General features: G+C 45.7%; 3 protein-coding genes across 3 annotated transcripts; 2 read left to right on the forward strand and 1 right to left on the reverse strand.

Annotated features, from left to right (window-relative positions):
- The first annotated feature begins 1,157 nt into the window (after positions 1-1,157).
- LOC103718531 (EIN3-binding F-box protein 1-like) lies at positions 1,158-5,384 on the forward strand. The gene is made up of 2 exons (XM_008807401.6): positions 1,158-1,951; positions 2,655-5,384. The coding sequence occupies exons 1-2, from the start codon at positions 1,927-1,929 to the stop codon at positions 4,610-4,612; spliced, it is 1,983 nt and encodes a 660-aa protein (XP_008805623.1). The 5' UTR covers positions 1,158-1,926; the 3' UTR covers positions 4,613-5,384.
- A 2,714-nt stretch (positions 5,385-8,098) lies between these two features.
- LOC149751585 (uncharacterized) lies at positions 8,099-8,476 on the reverse strand. The gene has a single exon (XM_089926794.1). The coding sequence runs from the start codon at positions 8,474-8,476 to the stop codon at positions 8,099-8,101; it is 378 nt and encodes a 125-aa protein (XP_089782920.1).
- A 9,531-nt stretch (positions 8,477-18,007) lies between these two features.
- LOC103718532 (EIN3-binding F-box protein 1-like) lies at positions 18,008-22,266 on the forward strand. Its single transcript, XM_008807402.6, has 2 exons — positions 18,008-18,729; positions 19,542-22,266. Exons 1-2 carry the CDS (start codon positions 18,705-18,707, stop codon positions 21,497-21,499), a joined length of 1,983 nt encoding a protein of 660 aa, XP_008805624.3. The 5' UTR covers positions 18,008-18,704; the 3' UTR covers positions 21,500-22,266.
- Positions 22,267-23,127: the final 861 nt, after the last annotated feature.

Here is a 23,127-nt window from a genome sequence, read left to right on the forward strand (position 1 = left end):
AGCTTCCGGTGTAGAATTTTGTGTTGCACCGGTCGGTCCCTGCTTTTTCTATTAAGCTCCTGGCCTTTCTTTCTCTTCATCTCAGTCCCTCATCTGTTAAAATATACATAGCAGAGGCAAACTTCGGCATCGAGTTCAGCCGCCACCAGTCTTGGGTGAAGAAGTGAATGCGAAACCCTCCAGATTATTTGCATTTATATACCCTCCAAATACCTATGTCCCTTCAAAATTCTGACTTTGTATAAATGACCTCGTGATCATTTTTCACTCACCTATATTATTCTAGCCATGGCCTGAATATTCATTTTGGAGATTAGAAGATACTAATCTCCATCTTCTAGGATAATCTAACTCATCTTTTGAGGACGCATTCCAGCTGGAATCAAACAAACCCATGCCCGTTTGTCCAGATAGCAAAGGTGACACCGCCTGAACGAGTGCTAGGCGGTAGCTCGAATAAGTTAAAAACTTATTGACTGTCGACTGCTTTATCCTCTATCAGTCGTGGCTTTTCTGAAATTTGAAGGTAAATATCCAAAATTCTATGCTGAAAACCTGAAAGTTGATATATGTTATCCCCTTTTTGTATATATGAATTTGCACTCATATATATGTGATTTTTTGGAAAAAAAAATCATTACTACACATCTTTGTTATTATAATACAAACTTTGAGAGAGATATATGTCTCCATTCATAGAGTTCTGCTCTTTTTTTTTTCTTTTTTTCTTTTTGTCTTTCTTCTATATATGCTTCATATGGGAGGTCTTTGGAACCATTTTATCGGTCATATCATATTTTTAAGAAAGAACTTAGGGTCATAGTCATATTCAAAACACGCTACGGTTTTAATCAATCCCCACCTTCCAGCCTCTCCGCATATTTATATCAAACTTTTATCTTTACCTCCACCTCCTGGAGCAATGGAAGGAAATGCGACCCGCCCACCGGCAGGGCTCCTGACATTAACGTCCTCCATTAATTTTAGGTTGTATATGTCGTGACAGACAATTAATTTTTTGATTGTTCAAAAAAAAAACTTAATTTTTTTTTCTGTGATGTCAACCGTTAGATCGCGTAGATAATATGCGTCCACGATCATCTAAGCGACCTAACGGTTGACTCGCAAAAGAGGGTAAATCATTCTTTGGCCGGAAAGAGGGATATCATGAAACCCGGGAAAGCAATAATGGTGCGGGGATAGCAGCGAAGCTTTGCAGGGTGGGACCGGGTCTAATCAATAATAAAATTAAAAGATAAGTAAAGGAAGGAAGAAACAACGAGGAGGAGAGCGGGGGATAGAAACTAGAAAGCAAAGAAAGAAAGAAAAAATGTCGACGGGCCTGTCCAAGGGGGATGTACCGAGCTTCTGACGATGGGAGAGAAGAAAGAGCGGGAGCGGGTTGCGGTGCTCTTCCGGTTTTTCTACATTCCGTGTATGCGATGGGGTTAGGTGGTGCGAATCCGCGGTTTCGAGACGGATGCAATGCACCTGTAGCCAATTACGTGTCCTCGTCCCGACCGCTTCAACTCTCTCTCTCTCTCTCTCTCTCTCTCTCTCTCTCTCTGCCTCCACGGTGCACAGCATCTCGCACACACCCACATGCCCGCGCTCTCCTCTGGCCCACACTCCATCCATCCCCTCCTCCTCTTTTCTGTCGCCATCCTAATTTCATCCCATCTCATCACTCCCCCCCTCTCTTTTAATTAAAAGAAAAGCACTCCTCATCTCTTCCGTTATTATTATTTTTTTTGCCCCATCAAAGTAGGGTTTCTTGGATGAGAGCGGGGATTCTTGCCCGGTGATGCACTCGGCGATCCAAGGATTCGCGGATCCTGTGGCGGCGGTGTTGCTCCTCCTCCTTCTTGTTGATCTTTTCTTGTTTCCCTCGGTGGTTGGATTCGGCTTCTCCTTGGGGTTGCAGCGATGCCAGCGCTCGTCAAGTATGGAGGTATTCCCCCGGCCTTCCCTTCCCCCCGCTATCTTGATGTCTCTATGGACCCGTAACTAGACCTCTTTCTATCTGATCCGATTAAAAGATGTATATTAGATCCGATTGTCAAGTATTGATTCAGGATTGATTGTTCGATCTGTTGATCTGTTCTCCTCCCGTACGACTTGGGTGTTACTTTGATTTGGACTTTCTTTGGTGTATTCTCTTTTCCTTTCTCGATCGATTTTGTGGTTTTGATTTAAGATCGTTCCTCTCCATCTCGATGATTTTTGTTGTTTTCTTGCCTGCGCTTGATTTAACTTGTTGGCGTATGTATATTTATGTCGAGTATAGAAGCCTTTGGTGCGGATCGGCTTGAATTTTGAGCTCTGGATGGTAGATCTATGGTTTCTCTTCTTGTATGGTTTTGCAGATCTGGAATTTATGTCGTTTTGATTATTAACTTTCAAGCAGAACGATCTCATCGTCTTCTTTTAGGCTCTCACGAGTTGGCTTCTTCCAGATGATAATTATGTGGGTCTTTCTTCCTCTGTAATGGATCTTTTTTTTCTTTCTTTTTTTTGGTGGATTGATCGACGGTGAATTTAGGTTTTTTTTTTTACTGATTCGTCGTTCCTGTTTTTTTCTTAATTAAAACCCCCTGGCGAGCCGTATTTGTTGGAAGTGGCCTCACCCTCCCTTCTCCCTTTCTAATTCTTAGGAAGCGATGACCTCTGTCCCGCGGGCCCTCTCTTCTCAAACCTCATGGATTCGAGCCTCCTCTTGTCTCTCGCTCCTAACGTCGATGTCTTCTGCCCGCCTCGCAAGAGGTCACGGGTCACCGCTCCTTTCGTCTTCAAAGGAGGGGAGAAGGGCGCTGAGAAGCCCAAGCAGAAGCTCTGCTCCATCGACGTTCTTCCCGATGAGTGCCTCTTCGAGATTCTCAGGCGATTGCCAGGAAGCAGGGAGAGGAGCAACTCTGCCTGTGTATCCAAGCGATGGCTTATGCTTCTGAGCAGCATCCGGGCTTCTGAGATCGCTGCTAACAAGAAGAACGGCAGCAGCAATGGCGACTTGTTGAAGAATCCTTTGCCAGATCTGAACGATGCTGTGAGTACAGACGAGGAAGAAGAACCTGAGAAGGCTGGATATCTAACTCGGTACTTAAAAGCAAAGGAAGCCACAGATGTGAGACTTGCTGCTATGGCTGTTGGGGTCGGTGGCCATGGCGGGCTGGGAAAGCTTTACATCCAAGGAAGCAATGCAACTCGTCCACTAACTGATACCGGACTCTCTGCAGTTGCCCATGCTTGCCCTTCCCTCCGGGTTCTGTCGATGTGGAACATTCCTTTCATCAGTGATGTTGGTCTTTCAGAGATTGCTAATGGATGCCCCATGCTGGAAAAGCTAGACCTTTGTAGGTGCCCTTCAATTTCAGATAAGGGCTTGATAGCTGTTGCTCGGAAGTGTCCCAAGTTGACATCGCTAACGATAGAGTCTTGCTCAAGCATCGGCAACGAAGGTCTGCATGCTATTGGCCGCTGCTGCCCAAAGTTGAAATCTATTATTATCAAGGACTGCCCTGGTGTTGGCGACCGAGGAGTTGCAAGCCTGGTCTCTGCAGCTTCATCTTCCCTCGCAAGGATAGATCTTCAGAGCATAAACATTAGTGATGCGTCTCTTGCTGTCATTGGGCACTATGGGAAGGCTGTTGCTGATCTAGCCCTTACCGGCCTCCAGTATGTGAGCGAGAGGGGATTCTGGGTTATGAGCAATGCTCTTGGCTTGCAGAAATTGAAGTCCATCACCATCGACTCCTGCAACGGGGTTACCGATCTGGGCCTTGAAGCCATCGCAAAGGGTTGCCCAAGTCTGAAGCAGCTGTTCCTCAGCAGGTGCTGCTACCTGTCAGATTCTGGCCTGAAACTTTTTGCTCAAACAGCTAGGGCTCTGGAGAATCTGCATCTGGAGGAGTGCAACCGGATCAGTCTCATTGGTGTTCTTGGTTTTCTTCTTAGCTGCAATGCAAAATTCAGGGCACTATCCTTGGTGAAATGCTTTGGGATCAATGATACAAGTTTTTGCCCGTCCCCGCTTCCTTCATGCATGTCTCTTCGGTCCTTGACCATTCGTGACTGCCCAGGTTTCACTGGCACTAGCCTAGCAGTGGTTGGGAAGATCTGCCCACAGCTGCAGCATGTAGATTTGAGCGGGCTAGTTGGTGCGACTGATGCAGGGCTTCTGCCACTGATTGAGAGTTCAGTGGGATTGGTTACTGTCAATCTAAGTGGCTGTGTGGATCTGACTGATGCTGCCATTACTGCACTGGCAAAGGCACATGGAACTACTCTCCAGATGCTTAATCTTGAAAGTTGCAAGAATGTTACTGATAAGAGCCTCTTGGCAATTGCAGACTGCTGTTCTTTGCTTGATGACCTTGATATGTCGAGGTGCACGATTAGTGACCATGGTGTTGCTGTCCTGGCGTATGCTATGCAGCTCAAACTCCGAGTCCTCTCTCTGGCAGGATGTTCTGGGCTGACCCAAAAGAGTCTGCCATTCTTGGGCAATATGGGCAGGTCACTAGTAGGGCTGAACCTTCAAAACTGCAACCTGATAAGTACTCAAGGGATTGGAGCACTTGAGGAGAAGCTATGGTGGTGTGATATCCTTTACTAGAAGACAGACCGAGGAAGAAGGGATGCAGGAGATTCTCCAGTCAGTCCAATGATTGGGGCCTCCAGCACGAGATGACACATAAAATCAGCATTAGTATCAGCAGGGTTGAAATTTCAGTTAGTTTTTGGCTCGTGTTTTGGGCAATGGGCTTTCTTCTTTGTCACAGGACATGTTGTTTTTCAGGGACCTCTGACCAGCCTCAATTTTTGCAGAGTTTCCTCTTTTACAGGGGAAACCTGTTTCAGAGTGTTTTGCTGCCACTAATTGGCTAGCTTTCCTCTATCCTGGCCTTGGTTCTTTAGATTACAACTGTACCTGGTCCTGGTTCATAATGGTTTCTTTGAGTCTTTGCTTTTCTTTTTTATCTCATATTTAGTGGGTTTTTTATAGGGTCCTGGTTATGTATCGCTGGGGGTAGCGACATCCATGGCTGCTCCGGTGTTCTGGCCAAGGCTCATTGGTAGTTCAAGCTTGCATCTGAAGTCTCAGTCAGGTCTTGTAGGTGTTGTTCCAGTTTGGGCTTACGTCCTCTGTGTCAGTTGGGTTTGTGCGGTTGTTTGTTAGTGTTGGTCTTGACTGGTTGCTTTTGCGCAGTTCTGTTTGGATGCCTGAGATCCATGGGGCTTTGGTTATGGCAGCACATTCTTAGAGCGTGCCATGACATCCTAGTTTGGTTGTTTTTTTTTCACCAAGCCCTACTTTTGCAGGCTGATGGCTGAGGACTGTAATCTTTGCAACCTTTCTTATAATTAATAATTCTTGTGTTATGTTACATGTCCGGTGTTTAATGATTTTTCATATGTTGTCCGAGACTGATTCGGAAATGTGTTTTCTAATCTCGTTTTTATGAATTTGGAGTTTTGTGCTCATGCACCCTGTTTGGATTATGTTTGAAGGCAGCTGGGGTCTCTTGCACAGAGTGTTATGCTAGCTCAACGTTGGGAGACATTTGTAGTATAACTGTAATGTTGATCCTAGATCTGAGTGATGCTTGATGGTCCTGGTAGCAATGAAAGTGTGATCAGATTCAGGTTGTTTCATGTGATGGGAAGAAATAATAGTTTCTCTTTATCAACTCGAGCAACTTTTAACTGTAGTCTGGTATGATAAGTCGTGATGATGTTGGGCATTGTAATCTTTCCGTGGATTTGAATCTTCTGGGCATGCTAACCACATTTTGCTGATTTGCGAGGTGTATTGCCTGTTGATGATTCACAAGCATGATGACTCTTGGAGATTGATCTGTTGGCTGTTCAGTTTGTTGCTTAGTTGGCATTTACGTGGAGTTGATTTTCAATTTTACTGCTATTTATATAGATGTGAGTTGCATGTTAAAAGCTTTGTTTTGTTTTCTTTCTTTTTTTCATTGTCCTTTGCAACCTCCATTGCACCTGTTGGTCTTCTTGAGAAGTGTGATTAGTCCCTCCTTTCTTCCCAAACCGTTGTTTGATTTTAATTTTATCAATTGCTTGAAGTGAATGACTTGCAGGATTTTCTTATGATTTGATTGGAATGGGTGTTGAGTTGGCGTGAGAACGTTACTATGTTAGACTGAATGATGCTCCTCATATAAATACACCTGAATACCTCGCAAACTGGTTTGACAGATGGATGACGGTGGCGGCAGCAACTGGGTCCTCTCACATTGGCCCGTGGCCGTGGATGCGCATGGGATGAGCTACAAGCACTAATTATTACATTTGCAAGTTGCTGTCCTGCGCAGCGAAGATTTAGCAGCTGCTTCTGTTGGTCTCCAGATGATATGCTCCAGCTTGCCATACAAAATCTTGTAGAACTGCATGAACAAATAACCTAACCTAGTCAATGATGGTAAGTACATCATCCTCTCTTTTAGTAAGCCGCTTTTAGTAACAATAAATTAACCAATCAAGATACAGTTATGATGCACTCTGGTCAAGCAGTTCCACGTAAGGATACAATCAGGTCTTTCTACCAATTACTAAACCTTTTTTCTCGGGAAAGCCATTCAGTTTTAAATTACCCTGGTCCAAATACTTGGGATGCACCGTCCAAGACCTGAACTAGGAACCTCTAGCTTGTTAGGAGGAAGGGTGGGCATGGCAATTGGGCAAATGCCCAATTCAAATTGTTGACCTCAAGTCACCACCAACAAATAGTTACAAAATCCTTAAGATAGTGGGTGCTTCGGGTTTGACCTGACTCGACCCGACTCATTACCTCGCTCCTCCCAAGATTTGGACCCAATTTGGCCGACCCCAATCTAATTATATGAATTCACCTCCTCTCCACTTTTCTCATCCATAACCTCCATTGCTTTGATTAAACTTTGTTAGCTCGTTGAGCTCTGGCTTCCGCTGCTGGCCCTCAAGCCAATTAATCATCAGATCCTCATCATCCCGCACAAAATTATTTTGGAGCAAATCATTATACTTTAGCTTTACTTCTTCTTCAATGTACTTAAGCCTCAATTTTAGATTATAGTACACATAGATAAGATCGTTGTGCATTTCTGTATGAGACGATTCCTCTGTTTATTGTAGATTAGGACGAATGTGGACCAATTATGCTCATAGCCATTGGAGGACACCATCTGTGAAAGGACCCAAATAGTAAGCCGTCTAAGATGTCGAGCTAACTCCTTAAAATAAAACCACCACTCAATTGCAAAAGTGTTGAAAAGAATTATATATAAGATGGTGGTAACTATAAAATATCAACCAATCACCTAATAGCTATTATTTATATGTAATATACTTGGATCATCGTGATACTGCACTTGTTGAGCATAGTTTCTCGTTCATCAAAGTTGTAGAAGCCCTCTCTAATAGTTATTTGTGCAAAAAGAGTTATGACTCATGATGTTATAATATGTTATACGTGTGAAATGGATATGAAATTGTGAATATCTGGAGCTAGACCCAACTCTTCTCTATTTGATGAAAGTGTGTTTCTATGACCTAATCACTTGGATGTGTCCATGTAACACGGTTTGTGATCGTGCCCTCGCTCATCACGCTCAACGTATGCTGATCCTAAATTTTGTCTATACATTAACAAGAAATATAATTTTTATATAACTCAATTTTTTTTGGTAGACTACATAACTCAAATTTGGGAAGAGTGCATTGTGAAGCTTTGTATTTTCATGACCTTTCACTCTTTAAAGATACTGTAGCAGTGCATTTTTTTTTTTTTTTTTTTTTTGGTGGGGGGGGGGGGGGGGATATGATATAGCAGTGCATCTTACATGTCATATTTCCATGTATGCTGTTGTTGCTGGATCCTCACGGGAACATACGTAGCCAAATTGAATTGTTCCTCGACGGTCGCCTATGGAAGGTTTTCTTTTCTTTTCTTATTTCAAAAAAAAGGACAACCTAATTACAATGTTTTTTTTTTTTGGTCAAAACGGTATTTCATTCATATACCTCTAACGTGAATACATCCAGACATGTCAAAGAAAAGTAGACAAAATAAAGCATGTGGAACACCCTCTAATCTAGACTAGAAGGCCTCCCCAGTATGCCGGGCAACATAGGAGGCGACCCAGTCTGCTGCACTGTTCGCCTCTCGGTAGGCATGGGCGATCTGACAGGAGATCAATTCGCGTACCAGACTGCGTATATCCCGTATCAGCGGGTGACCATCCCCATACGTGTCCACACCTCGTATCCAGTCAATCACTGTCGAGCAATCACCCTCAAGAACAAGTCTGTCGGCCCCCAGGACCCGTCTCGCGACCAGAACTCCCTCCCAAGCAGCCTGCACCTCTGCTCCCACCACCGAACAGCCAAAGATACTCCGTCCTCCAGCCGCGATGAGTGTACCACGATGGTCCCTGATCACGAAACCCACACCCCCGGATGTGCCATCCTCCGCCATACCACCATCGAAATTCACCTTCAGATAGCCAGGGGGTGGGGGTACCCAAGAGAAGAAACGAAACCTGGACGCTGAATCAGCAGTGCAGGTACCCCAGATATCCCTAGTCCTCCCAAGTGAAGCCGACGTGGCCAACATAGATGTCTCCGCTGCCTGCCGCAGTGCTCTCTCCATCACAATCCGTGGGGGTAACCGTCCGCCCTCGAAGAGACGGTCATTCCTAGCCAGCCATATATGATAGGCTAGGTAAGCCACAATGGAACCTGTCTCAGCATCCCCCGGCCTCCGAGTAACCTCATGCAAGTACCGCAGCAGATCCTCCACCGACTCCCACAAGGGAGGAAGTAGCGCCGAGGCTAATCTCCAACACTGCACTGCTATCGGGCATCGAAGCAGCACATGGCCGATAGTCTCCTCAGCATCCAAGCACATCTCACATAGGGATCCCATCCTCATCCCCCATCCTAATTACAATGTTCGGAAGTGCCTGAAGGGCCGTTTGACCGTGGAAGGAGGCAGCGGCTTCAGCCACGTGCCTCTTGCGTTCAAATTTGCGCATATTCCCCTCGTGGCACAACAAGCGAGCACCTGTTGGCACCCGCCTTCTGGTCTATTAGAACAGAGTGTGAACGGGCGGCAATTGGTAAACTTTATTTTATTTTATTTTGAAGGGGCCGCACTTCTTTTGTTTTTACCTCCCAATTACAAATTTAGTTGTATGAGGATCATGCGGATATATATTTAGTCCCACATTGGTTATCATCGAAAAGATCTTGAGTATTTATACAGAGCTGAGAAATTCCAAAAATACCTTCCGACTAGCTATTTTAGGTGAGATTCCGACTTCTGATAAATAGTATTAGAGCAGATCCGGACCATAACTCATATAGACTAGAGGACACTACAGCACATGCTTTCTAAAGCTGACCACGGGCCGATCATGATACTTGTGATTAGATTTAAATAGATTTGGATTCTTAGCCTGACGTCTCGTTGGGGCTTAAACGGAGAGAGTATACGAGGACTCGTTTGTGGTGAATCTTAAAAAAGCAACTTAAAAATGGTGTCTCTCGTATTTCTTTCTCGGCATTCCTTTTAGGATGCAGAATTCACCTGCAATCCTCATAAGAGGGAGAGTTCTTTGCTTCGGGTGAACCAAGCACAACCACCTATCACTAATTCTTTCCATCTTAATGTCCTCTTATGCCATTCTACATCTGAACTGAATTCTTTCTGGTTAAAGAATCTCCTTTTATTTCCGAAGGCTAAGAAGTTAGTGCCGGATAAAGAGCACGTCGAAAGAAAAAGCCAATCTTTTGCAGGGGGACCTCCTATAGAAAGTATAATCAACGGATGATTCGAGATTCCAACAACATGAAAAAAGACTAAGATGCGGAATAGAGATTGTGATAACTAAACAAGCACTGGTAGGAAGATGTACAATCTAAGCCACGTCAAATAAGCAGTGCAAATATTTGTTATATGTATGGCGATGCTCACAATGCGGTTAGATGAGAGAGCTCCAACGGTGAGCTTTTTGGGTTGTGCTGCAAAGATGGACGGTTCTGCTTGCCATGCTTGCTGGATGCCCCTGAATTGCTTTCTAAACTCTTTGACGGATGGATGCTCTTAGAGTTAAATATAAGGAGTGGGGATCGGCTCACTCTCACGCACATACGTGCACCCAAATTTGCACGGTTGTGTGTGCGTGCGTGCGTGCGTGTGTATCCATTATAATTAGAATGAATTGGACGATCAAATGAAGAACTTAACAAAGGGAGGAGCTGCGAATAATATTAGGAAAAATGATTCTTACAAAACAGCCGGCAATGCTGAATACGTCAACCCCAATGCTGGCATGTTAGATCATGGTCAGATAATAGACTCGCACATTGGACTTTTTGGTGATCGCAGATTTGACGAAATGCAGTATATTTTGCAGACAAGCGATAAAATTGCCGCACTGATGATGATTAATGGAGATGGTTTTGAGGATTAAAAAGGTCAAGATATAATTATCAGGAAGCAATCCAGGGAGTTAGGATCTATGAAACTACATGCCGCTTTAGCAGCCTCTATTGTTTCCATATGGCGAGAAAGGATGGGATTGCCTCGGACATAATTTAGATAAGCGCAGCAACTTTGTTTTTTTTTTTTTTTTTTGGGGGGGGGGGGGGGGGGGGGGGGGTGTTAAGGTGGCAATACAAAGAAGCAGACTTCTTAAGGTAGAAAAGAAGAGACGGAGATGGGTGCAGCCAGCTATAACAGCAACTAAGGTAGAACACTTGCAATGAGCTAGAACTAATTAGAAGCAATTGTGAGTTGAACTGTAAGATGGCTAGAACTAATCAGCCATTACTACGGCTATTAGGAGAGTTGGGTGCTACTTTTGTCATTTTATAGGGGTACACGAGATATGTACTAGAAATACTAAGATATCGTGACTATTTTTCGATGGACTTGTCCACCGAACTTTTTTTTACCATAGCAGACGCACTAAAGCAATTTCCAGGTCTAAATTAAATTGTAGATTAGATTAGATATAGTTGCAAATTTAAAGTTTAAATTTTGGAATTTGTGGTCGTCCTAAACTTCTTAAGTTCTTTTACTTTTGTTTGGAAACTTCCTGCGGGATGGAACGAGATCAAAGCGGGGCGTGAAGGGAGGGAGGGAGCGAGCGAAGCGAGTCCAGCAGCCCGCTCCTTGCGGACAAGAAAAAGACCTTGATAAGCCTCTCTTTTTTTTTTCTTTCTGATCCCTCGAGTTTTTTTTCCCCCTGATCCTGCGGTCGGGGCTGCGAACCACGTGCTCTTGCTCTTCTGACTCATGCTCCCGTTCTCCTTCCACTCCAAGCTGAAATTCTAGCCTATCCCACCAAGAGTCCCCAAAAGGATAATTCTGTCCGGGGGAGGTGTAAGGGCAGCCTTATTCTCTTTTTTACGCATCATGAACCAATTATCATATATGCTAACTTTTCTATTCACCCTTAATTGCATGCACAAAAAAAGAGAGAATAATTTTATTTATTGATAAAAGATAAATCATCATAAAATCTATAGAGTAGTAAATACACTCTATTTCTTCCCCTATTCCCTTCTTTTTTTTTTTTTTTTACAATATCAATAAAATTTTGGCTTATTCTTCTCAAATTTATTCCTCAAACCATATTGAAGTATTGGATTGATCTAGCATTGCCCGCCCTCCACGGCACAATGACCATGAAGACCTGCTCGCTCTCCAATTCCACCATGTAGGCGGAGTCGTCGACCTACAGTTTTCCAACAAACGAAATGGTAAACCAAATGGCCCAACCCTTGCACCCTCCTCGCCAATAGTTCTTTGAACCTGAAAGTCAGTCGGGAGCCCATATTCCTCCCCCCTCAGTCTCCAACCATAAAAGAAAATATTTAAAAAAAACATGGAAATGTTTGATTTTTACGATGAAGCATCTCGCCCTGTGGTAAGAGATGCGACCCATCGTCAAGACTTCTAGGATTCACCTCCTCCAGCTATACCTTTAGCATAATTTTTTTAATAGATAGACGGGTTTCGGCGAAGTAGGTGGCCTGGGATATGGCGATGCGTGGGAACCTCCAGTATGAGGTGGAGGATTTTCCACTCGCCGACGACCACCTGATGGTGAGGTTCAAGTCGGAGGCCGACCGGAATAATGCTCTCTCCGACCGCCCTTGGGTGGTACAGGGCAGGTGCTTGCAATGGAGCCATGGGCTCCCGACTTTGTCCCGGGCCCAGACACAGTCAAAATGATGGTGTGGATATGGATGCCAAAACTCCCAATGGAGTATTGGGAGAAGGAGACGATCTTGTAGATCGTCATTGTTGCAAGTCGTCCGTTGGCCGTGGACGGCATCACCGACCAATAGAGGAAGATGGGGTTTGCTAGAGTCAAGGTGGCCATTGATGCCGCCAAGCCACTGTTGCCGGGGATTCAGCTCAAGGGACGAAATAGGGTTTTGTGGTAATCGTTCGTGTATGAGAACATCCCAGATTTTTGCTATCAATGTGGGCAAATCTGGCATGCTGACGATGTCTGCAAGTTTCCAGCAATGAAGCTGGTGGTGAAGGTGGGGGATTTACAGGATCGGTCGAAGTCCCCGGCTCCCATGGTGGTGGAGGTGGGTGGTGACCGGGGGGCGGTGACAAGCCTGACTCCAGCTCTAATAAGCTGGCTCAGAGGCCGGTTTTTGGCCTTTGGTTGGCAACAACAAAAGTCCGGCTACCGAGAGCCATGAAGAGCCCACCGCGACCGAGAAGACGATCGAGTCAAGCCCAAAATTGTCTGGGCTGAGTTCGCTGTCCTCACGGCCATGTTTCCCCCGTAAATATTAGAGCTCCCCTGGCTCGTCGTCGGACTCGAAAGGGTGGTAGAAGTCGGCGAAGGTGGCATGCCGACGCTCACCCCCAAAAGACTGGTTAGCTGAAGATGGTGCTGACCTAGGCACTAGTACTTGGGCAACTTAGGTGGGTCATTGAACAGGCTCGAGTTTCAACCCCTTGAACGATGTTGTTGACTCGACAGAGGAGTCAAGCGGGGTTGGATCGGGTGATGTTTAGGCCATCTCATACATCACGATGGTGGACATGGGCCTAGGCCACTTGAATCTCAAGAGGGCCAGGAGCCCAGCGACAACGAATGGTGGATTCGGGCCGCTTTGGCTATTGGGCCCAGCATGTCCTAGTCACCCGAGCCTAGACTCGAAGGTGGGCAAGGCCCTAGCAAGCGGGGCCAAGCGTTGCCCATCCCTTCGCCCAAGCGTCGACGGCGACCCCGATGACCGAGCCTCTGGTTCCAGCAATCCCCGGCTCTTCTTCGGCATCGCTGGGGGCTTCTTCTCCGACCTCCGAGGCCACTTAGGAGGTGGCCCCTCTTGTTGGTGATGGCTCACGGCCAAATGCTAGCTAAGCCAGCTCTGTAATTGGCGGTGGCGCTGGCACTGGCTGATGGGGAGGTCTTAGATAGCTGCAGACCTGTCAGTGGGCACCCAAACCAACTCTCCTCGGCTGTGATGGGAGATCACGCAACAACGGTAAGGAGGGCAAAGAATGCCTTGAAATTGGGAGTGATGGATAGGGTGGGTCGGCCTAGCAAGAAAAGCCTGGGAAGGGGACTTCGAGTAGTGAGGAGCAGAGTCCCTCTTTATCGCGCATTGAAGAATGAAGATTCTTGTGTGAAATTACAGGAGGGTGGGCAAGCCCTCCTTTACTGCCTCATTTAAGAGATTCATTCACGTTCATGGCCCGAATATTTTTTTTTGTATGAGATGCAACTCTTTGGAAATAGCCTTCTCCGAGTATAGTGTCGGTTTCTAGCAACCTGGGAATCTTCTGCCATTGAATCGTAAGGTCTATCAGGGAATATTATTGTTCTATAAAAGCGGGGCATAGCCACTGTGGATGTGTTTCATAACTACCTCAGTAAGTTGTAATGGTAATTTCAGAACCCAATGAACTCCTTTGGATCTTGTCGGGTGTGTATGCCAGTACTGACTACAGAGTGAGGAGGGCCCTTTGGGGAGAGGTGACTAACCGCACAGGGCATCGGCATCTCATCCATGATTGCTGGGAATTTCAACTGCATCTAGGGGCCCATAAACAAGAGAGGAGGCAAGACCTACACTGATAACGTACAAAGAAGAGAGTTCCGTGACTTCATGGCGGCGAGTGGGTTGGTAGATCTTAGATTCTCTAGACCGAGGTTCACTTAGTGCAACAACTATACTGGCCATGCTAGAGTGTGGGAGAGGATTGATAGGGTCGTAGCATCTGCTAGTTGGGTCCAGTGCTTTCTCACCTATCAGATTTGTCACATTTTCCGGATTGCTTCGAATCATTGTCTTCTCTTGCTTAGCATTATTTCCAAAATCTGTCATCACAACCCGTTTCGATTTGAGAAGATATGGCTATTGTATCCTCAATCTTGAAAATATTATCCCGGGGTGGGGGGGTGCTTGAGTACGAGGTGATGCTATGCGTAAGGTCACTCGCAAATTGAAGCTTATCAAGCAGAGGCTGTGAAGATGGAACCGAGAAGTGGTGGGTGATATCTCTAGACGTTTGAAGGAGGTGGAAGCATCTATTACCAACCTTCAGAGAAAGCAGGATAGCAGTGGCAAGTTATCTAAGGTAGAGCTAGCTGATCTTTGTTAGAAGCTGCCTATGCATCTCTCTTTTGTGGCGTTAGGAGGTATTTTAGTAGTAGAAGTCCAGAGTCCAGTGGATTGGGAAAGAGGATAGGAACACCCGATTCTTCCACTGATCAATCATCATCAAGAGGTAGAGGAACATGGTCTGGTCTTTGAAAGATGAGACTAGGCAAAGAGTTGAGGAAGAGAGCAGGGTAAGATAGATACTATTTGATTTCTTCAGATCTAGGTAGATTGATGGTAGCGATCGGGGGGGGGGGGGGGTGGCCACCCCTTTTCTACCACCAGATGTTGGAGTTAGGACGACAGAGAATGTAGGACTCGTCGAGCTGGTCTCAAAGAGTGAGGTGCGTGGGGCGCTTTGGACCTTGGCGGAGGATAAGGCTCCGGGCTCTGATAGTTTTTCTCTGTTCTTCTTCAAGAGATATTGGAGTATCATTCTAAGAGAGACGGTGGAGGCAGTCCAATTGTTCTTCAATACGGATTCGATGTCGGATACTAGAAAAGAAACCTACATTACTCTTATCCTAAAGCGCTAGGAATGTGATGGAGCCTAGCCACTTCAAACTGATTAGTCTTTGCACTACCCTATATAAAGTAGTGGCAAAGATAATGTTGGGAAGAATGAAGCCGCTATTACCTAAACTTATTAGCATGAAGCAGAAAGCTTTTGTGGGGAGCCGAAGGATCACAGACAATGTTCTGATTACTCAGGAGATGATGTGGGATCTGCAGCATGCCTTATATCGGCAGAGTTTCATAGCAGTGGCGCTTGATGTGGAGAGAGCCTATGTTAGAGTTCATTGGGATTTTCTCTGGTATGCTCTTGAGAGCTTTGATTTCTATGGGCCTAGATCAGCTAGACTCTAGGCTATGTGCAGGTGCCATCCTTCTCCATCTTGATCAATGGGACGCCTGCACCATTTTTTTACTCCACTATCAGGTTGCGTCGAGGTTGTTCCCTGTCCTCTTACATATTTATTATTTGTGCTAATGTGTTATCCCGGGCCTTGCGAACAGCATGTCAGAAATGGGCTATGGATGCCTACGTGGTAGCCTCGGAGGTCCGACTGATCTCCCACCTTCTCTTTGTAGACGACTATCTCCTTTTGGCTAGGGTGAGGACAAGGGATGCAATAGCTTTCAGACGCGTCTTGGAGGATTATTACGAGGCATCAGATCAGAAGGTGAATCTCATCAAGCAACCATTTGTTTCAGTCCAAAGACCAAACTGCAAGTGAAGCAAACTATCAAGGAGTTTCTTGGTATGAGAGAGCAGGAGGGTCCATAGAGTTAGCTAGGTGTCCCATCACCAAGAGGAGATGACGGACGACGACGGAGTGACTTGGTATGGTGCTGCGCAACTAGGAGCAGTTAGAAGGTTGGAGAGCTACTTCATTATCTATGATGGATAAGCTGACTCTTGTGAGGCCGGTCCTCAGCTTCATGCCAGTCTATCTCATGTCTAATACAATTTTCATGAAGTTAGTGTTGTGGAGGATTGAGCAAATGGCGGCGGACATGGGGCGCACCTGCTGGCTTGGGGTGTCATTTGCCGGCCGATTTTGGAGGGGCTGGGTGTCTAGTCTCTACTTAGAAGGAGAGAGGCACTGGTCGCCAAACATACTGTGAGACTGGTTCTCGAGCCACAATGCCTATGGAGCCAGGTCATGACTACCCAGTATAGCCCTAGGACCATCGATGGGGCATTTTAGAGTGGACGGAGATGCTCCATCATGTGGAGGGAGATATGCAGGTATGCTCCTATTTTGGTCAACACTAGATGGTTGACTGGGGATGGCCGCAGTGTGGATGTCGTGAAGGACCCTTGGGTGGATACTCTCTCATTGAGGCTTTGGTCGACCATGGTTAATGTTGAGGCTGTGGGCGACTTGCGGGTCAATGATCTCTTCCACCCTGATGGGGGAGGATGGGATTCCAGCCTGATTGGTCATCTATTTGGAGAGCACCTTGCAGAGAGAGTGTATTCGTTGGCGGTTCCAAGGTGAGATGGCCTAGATGTGAGGGTCTAAAGTACCACCTGTAGCCCGAAAGTCACAATGAGGGATATCTATGATCTTTTTTAAAGTGAGCAGAGTTGGAGATAGGACTGCACCTGGGTTTGGAGGTTTGGTTTTCACTTGAGGATTGTCTTGTTCCTTTAGAAGGTGACTTAGGGTCGTCTACTGACGAGGGATATCTTGAGCAGGCGCAGGTTGAGCATCCTGCCAGTCTACCTTGGGTGCAAGGTGGAGGAGACCGTGAGTCACGTTTTGCTCTAGTGTGATCGAGCTATACGGGTGTGGAGGATTGTTAATATCCTGCTAGATATCCTGCGCCAATCCGGCTCCTTCACTCAGGTGCTTAGGAGGTCGCCAGGCAATCCTCAACTCGGTATGTAGCCATTAGGGCAACTTATACTAGTTGCTATATTTGGACGGCCAGAAATGCTTGGATATTTGGGAAGAGCAGTTCTACACCAAGGCTCGTCATGGAGAGGGCCCGAGTATATGCTGTGGAGATCATTGGTCTATCGGGCGGGCCGTTGACAGCTGGGGGCATTTTGGACTCTACCTCTTCTCTTGTAGCGTCTCAGATGATATACATCACTTCGAAATCTCCACCCCCGAGCTTCCTCAAGGTCAACTTTGATGGATGATGGTGGCAGGAGAGATAGTGCGAGTTTCATAATTAGAGGCTCGGACTCTCGAGTGATGGCAGTCGGAGGGAGCCCAATTTTCGACATCTCGGTCCCTATGGCGGAGCAGCAGCTTGGGTTGGTTTGTGTCATACTCGTTATGTGTTGTGGGCCAATGTCATCTTGCTTGAAGGTGACTTGGCCACTGTGATCGGTTGGATCTAGGCGCGTACTGATAATGCCGAAGGCCGCCACTCTCTGCTTTAGAATATTTGGGGTATGGCTAGTGGTGACATTACCTTTCGAGCAAAGTATGTCAATAGAGAAGCTAATAGAGTTGCGGACTGAGCAACTTCCTTTGCAATAAATTATTCTAGAGCTGAACTGGTGAGAGAGAGCCATCTAGGATGTTTTGTGATTTGCTATTTTTTAAAAAATATATTCACACTAGATTTGCATGGGCCATTCGATATAACTAAAAAAAATTATTTTATATATATATATATATATATATATATATATATATATATATATATATATATATATATATATATATATATATATATATATATATATATATGGGGATTGCATGTATCTAGGCGATCATTTAAGCGACCAGCGGCCAAAAGGAGGTAAATCATTCTTTGGCCAGAAGGATATCATACAACCCAAACCCGAGCGGCATCCGTGGGACAGCAATAAAGGTGCGGGGATAGCAGCGAAGCAGCCGGGCGGGACCGGGTCTAATCAACAATAAATTAAAAGATAAGTAAAGAAAGAAAGAAATAATGAGGAGAGTGGGGGCTAGAAAGCAAAGAAAGAAAGGAAAAAGAAAAAAAAGAAGAAAAGAAAAGAATATCGACCGGCCTGTCGAAGGGGGATGAACCAACCATCGGACAATGGAAGTAGAAATAGCGGTTCGTGGTGTTCTTCTGGTCTTTATGTATTCCGCGTATGCGGTGGTGTTAGGTGGTTTGTATCCGCGGTTTCGGGACGGATGCAATGCACCTGTAGCCAATTACGTCATGGCTACTTGTCCTCGTTCCGACCGCTTCAACTCTCTCTCACTCTCCGGTACACAGCATCTCGCACGCACACACGCGCTCTCCTCTGGCCCAGTCCGTCCATCCCTTCCTCCCCTTTTCTGTCGCCATCCTAAATTCATCTCATCTCATCAGTCCCCCCCTTCGTCCCCCCTCTCTTTTAATAAAAAGAAAAGCACTCCTCATCTCTTCCGTTATTATTATTTTTTTGCCCCATGAAAGTAGGGTTTCTTGGATGAGAGCGGGGATTCTTGCCCGGTGATGCACTCAGCGATCGAAGGATTCGCGGATCCTGTGGCGGCGGTGTTGCTCCTCCTCCTTGTTGTTGATCTTTTCTTGTTTCCGTCGGCGGTTGGATTCGGCTTCTCCTTGGGGTTGCAGCGATGCCAGCGCTCGTCAAGTATGGAGGTATTCCCCCGGCCTTCCCTCCCCCCTCGTTATCTGACTCTCGCTTTCTTGATGTCTCTATGGACCCGGAACTAGACCTCTTTCTATCTGATCCGATTAAAAGATGTATATTAGATCCGATTGTCAATTTCATGCTCGAATATTTGTTTTGTCGATTTTTTTCTTTTGCCCCCTCCTCTCTCTCTCTCTCTTTCTGCCTCTTTTAATTTTTAAGTCGCGTTAAGGGTTTTTGATTCAGGATTCATTGTTCGATCTGTTGATCTGTTCTCCTCCCGTACGACTTGGGTGTTACTTTGATTTGGACTTTCTTTGGTGTATTCTCTTTTCCTTTCTCGATCGATTTTGTGGTTTTGATTTAAGATCGTTCCTCTCCATCTCGATGATTTTTGTTGTTTTCTTGCCTGCGCTTGATTTAACTTGTTGGCGTATGTATATTTATGTCGAGAATAGAAGCCTTTGGTGCGGATCGGCTTGAATTTTGAGCTCTGGATGGTAGATCTATGGTTTCTCTTCTTGTACGGTTTTGCAGATCTGGAATTTATGTCGTTTTGATTATTAACCTTCAAGCAGAACGATCTCATCGTCTTCTTTTAGGCTCTCACGAGTTGGTTTTTTCCAGATGATAATCATGTGGGTCTTTCTTCCTCTGTAATGGATCTTTTTTTTCTTTTTTTTTGGTGGATTGATTGACAGTGAATTTAGGGTTCTTTTTACTGATTCGCCGTTCCTGTTTTTTTCTTAATTAAAACCCGCTAGCGTGCCGTATTTGTTGGAAGTGGCCTCACCCTCCCTTCTCCCTTTCTGATTCTTAGGAAGCGATGACCTCTGCCCCGCGGGCCCTCTCTTCTCAAACCTCATGGATTCGAGCCTCCTCTTGTCTCTCGCTCCTAACGTCGATGTCTTCTGCCCGCCTCGCAAGAGGTCACGGGTCACCGCTCCTTTCATCTTCAAAGGAGGGGAGAACGGCGCTGAGAAGCCAAAGCAGAAGCTCTGCTCCATCGACGTTCTTCCCGATGAGTGCCTCTTCGAGATTCTCAGGTGGTTGCCAGGAAGCAGGGAGAGGAGCAACTCTGCCTGTGTATCCAAGCGATGGCTTATGCTTCTGAGCAGCATCCGGGCTTCTGAGATCGCTGCTAACAAGAAGAACGGCAGCAGCAATGGCGACTTGTTGAAGAATCCTTTGCCAGATCTGAACGATGCTGTGAGTGCAGACGAGGAAGAAGAACCTGAGAAGGCTGGATATCTAACTCGGTACTTAAAAGCAAAGGAAGCCACAGATGTGAGACTTGCTGCTATGGCTGTTGGGGTCGGTGGCCATGGTGGGCTGGGAAAGCTTTACATCCAAGGAAGCAATGCGACTCGTCCACTAACTGATACCGGACTCTCTGCAGTTGCCTATGGTTGCCCTTCCCTCCGGGTTCTGTCGATGTGGAACATTCCTTTCATCAGTGATGTCGGCCTTTCTGAGATTGCTAATGGATGCCCCATGCTGGAAAAGCTTGACCTTTGTAGGTGCCCTTTAATTTCAGATAAGGGTTTGATAGCTGTTGCTCGGAAGTGTCCCAAGTTGACATCGCTAACGATAGAGTCTTGCTCAAGCATCGGCAACGAAGGTCTGCATGCTATTGGCCGCTGCTGCCCAAAGTTGAAATCTATTATCATCAAGGACTGCCCAGGTGTTGGTGACCGAGGAGTTGCAAGCCTGGTCTCTGCAGCTTCATGTTCCCTAGCAAGGATCGATCTTCAGAGCATAAGCATTAGTGATGCCTCTCTTGCTGTCATTGGGCACTATGGGAAGGCTGTTGCTGATCTAATGCTTACCGGCCTCCAGTATGTGAGCGAGAGGGGATTCTGGGTTATGGGCAATACTCTTGGCTTGCAGAAACTGAAGTCCATCACAATCGACTCCTGCCATGGGGTTACCAATCTGGGCCTTGAGGCCATCGCAAAGGGTTGCCCAAGTCTGAAGCAGCTGTTCCTCCGCAGGTGCTGCTACCTGTCAGATGCTGGCCTGAAAATTTTTGCCCAAACAGCTAGGGCTCTGGAGAATCTGCATCTGGAGGAGTGTAACCGGATCAGTCTCATTGGTGTTCTTGGTTGTCTTCTTAGCTGCAATGCAAAATTCAGGGCGCTATCCTTGGTGAAATGCTTTGGGATCAATGATACAAGTTTTTGCCCGTCCCCGCTTCCTTCATGCATGTCTCTTCGGTCCTTGACCATTCGTGACTGCCCAGGTTTCACTAGCACTAGCCTAGCAGTGGTTGGGAAGATCTGCCCACAGCTGCAGCATGTAGATTTGAGCGGGCTAGTTGGTGCGACTGATGCAGGGCTTCTGCCACTGATCGAGAGTTCAGTGGGATTGGTTACTGTCAATCTAAGTGGCTGTGTGGATCTGACAGATGCCGCTATTACTGCACTGGCGAAGGCACATGGAACTACTCTCCAGATGCTTAATCTTGAAAGTTGCAAGAATGTTACTGATAAGAGCCTCTTGGCAATTGCAGACTGCTGCTCTTTGCTTGATGACCTTGATATGTCGAGGTGCACGATTAGTGACCATGGTGTTGCAGACCTGGCATCTGCTATGCAGCTCAAACTCCGAGTCCTCTCTCTGGCAGGATGTTCTACACTGACCCAAAAGAGTCTGCCATTCTTGGGCAATATGGGCAGGTCACTAGTAGGGCTGAACCTTCAAAACTGCAACCTGATAAGTACTCAAGGGATTGGAGCACTCGAGGAGAAGCTATGGTGGTGTGATATCCTTTACTAGAAGATAGACCGAGGAAGAAGGGGCGCAGGAGATTCTCCAGTCAGTCCAATGATTGGGGCCTCCAGCACCAGATGACACATAAAATCAGCATTAGTATCAGCAGGGTTGAAATTTCAGTTGGTTTTTGGCTCGTGTTTTGGGCAGTGGGCTTTCTTCTTTGTCACCGGGCATGTTGTTTTTCAGGGACCTCTGACCAGCCTCAATTTTTGCAGATTTTCCTCTTTTACAGGGGAAACCTGTTTCAGAGTGTTTTGCTGCCACTAATTGGCTAGCTTTCCTCTATCCTGGCCTTGGTTCTTTAGATTACAACTGTACCTGGTCCTGGTTCATAATGGTTTCTTTGAGTCTTTGCTTTTTTTTATCTCATTTTTAGTGGGTTTTTTATAGGGTCCTGGTTATGCATCGCTGGGGTAGCGTCATCCATGGCTGCTTCTGGTGTTCTAGCCAAGGCTCATTGGTAGTTCAACCTTGCATCTGAAGTTTCAGTCAGGTCTTGTAGGTGTTGTTCCAGCTTGGACTTACGTCCTCTGTGTCAGTTGGGTCTGTGTGGTTCTTGTTAGTGTTGGTCTTGACTGGTTGCTTTTGCGCAGTTCTGTTTGGATGCCTGAGATCCATGGGGCTTTGGTTATGGCAGCACATTCTTAGAGTGTGCCATGACATCCTAGTTTGGTTGTTTTTTTTCACCAAGCCCTACTTTTGCAGGCTGATGGCTGAGGACTGTAATCTTTGCAACCTTTCTTATAATTAATAATTCTTGTGTTATGTTATATGTCCGGTGTTTAATGATTTTTCATATGTTGTCCGAGACTGATTCAGAAACGTGTTTTCTAATCTCGTTTTTATGAAATTGGAGTTTTGTGCTCATGCACCCTGTTTGGATTATGTTTGAAGGCAGCTGGGGTCTTTTGCACAGAGTGTTATGCTAGCTCAACGTTGGGAGACATTTGTGGTATAACTGTAATGTTGATCCTAGATCTGAGTGATGCTTGATGGTCCTGGTAGCAATGAAAGTCTGAGCAGATTCAGGTTGTTTCATGTGATGGAAGAAATAATAGTCTCTCTTTGTCAACTCGAGCAACTTTTAACTGTAGTCTGGTATGATAAGTCGTGATGATGTTGGGCATTGTAATCTTTCCGTGGATTTGAATCTTATGGCATGCTAACCACATTTTGTTGGTTTGCAAGGTATTGCCTGTTGATGATTCATAAGCATGATGTCTCTTGGAGATTGATCTGTTGGCTGTTCAGTTGGTTGCTTAGTTGGCATTTACGTGGAGTTGATTTTCAATTTTACTGCTATTTATATAGATGTGAGTTGCATGTTAAAAGCTTTGTTTTGTTTTCTTTCTTTTTTTCATTGTCCTTTGCAACCTCCATTGCACCTGTTGGTCTTCTTGAGAAGTTTGATTAGTCCCTCCTTTCTTCCCAAACCGTTGTTTGATTTTAATTTTATCAATTGCTTGAAGTGAATGACTTGCAGGGTATGTATATATTTTGTTGGTCCCTGCGGGATTTTCTTATGATTTGATTGGAATGGGTGTTGAGTTGGTGTGAGAACGTTACTTAGGATTTTTAACTTCATATATTCCAAGAACTAAATTTGTTTTCGTTTGTTGATGTATTTATTT

This window comes from Phoenix dactylifera, chromosome 12, assembly GCF_051530095.1.
Source record: "Phoenix dactylifera cultivar Ajwa chromosome 12, Ajwa_hap1_PhDact_Kaust_v1.1, whole genome shotgun sequence".
NCBI lineage: Eukaryota > Viridiplantae > Streptophyta > Magnoliopsida > Arecales > Arecaceae > Phoenix > Phoenix dactylifera.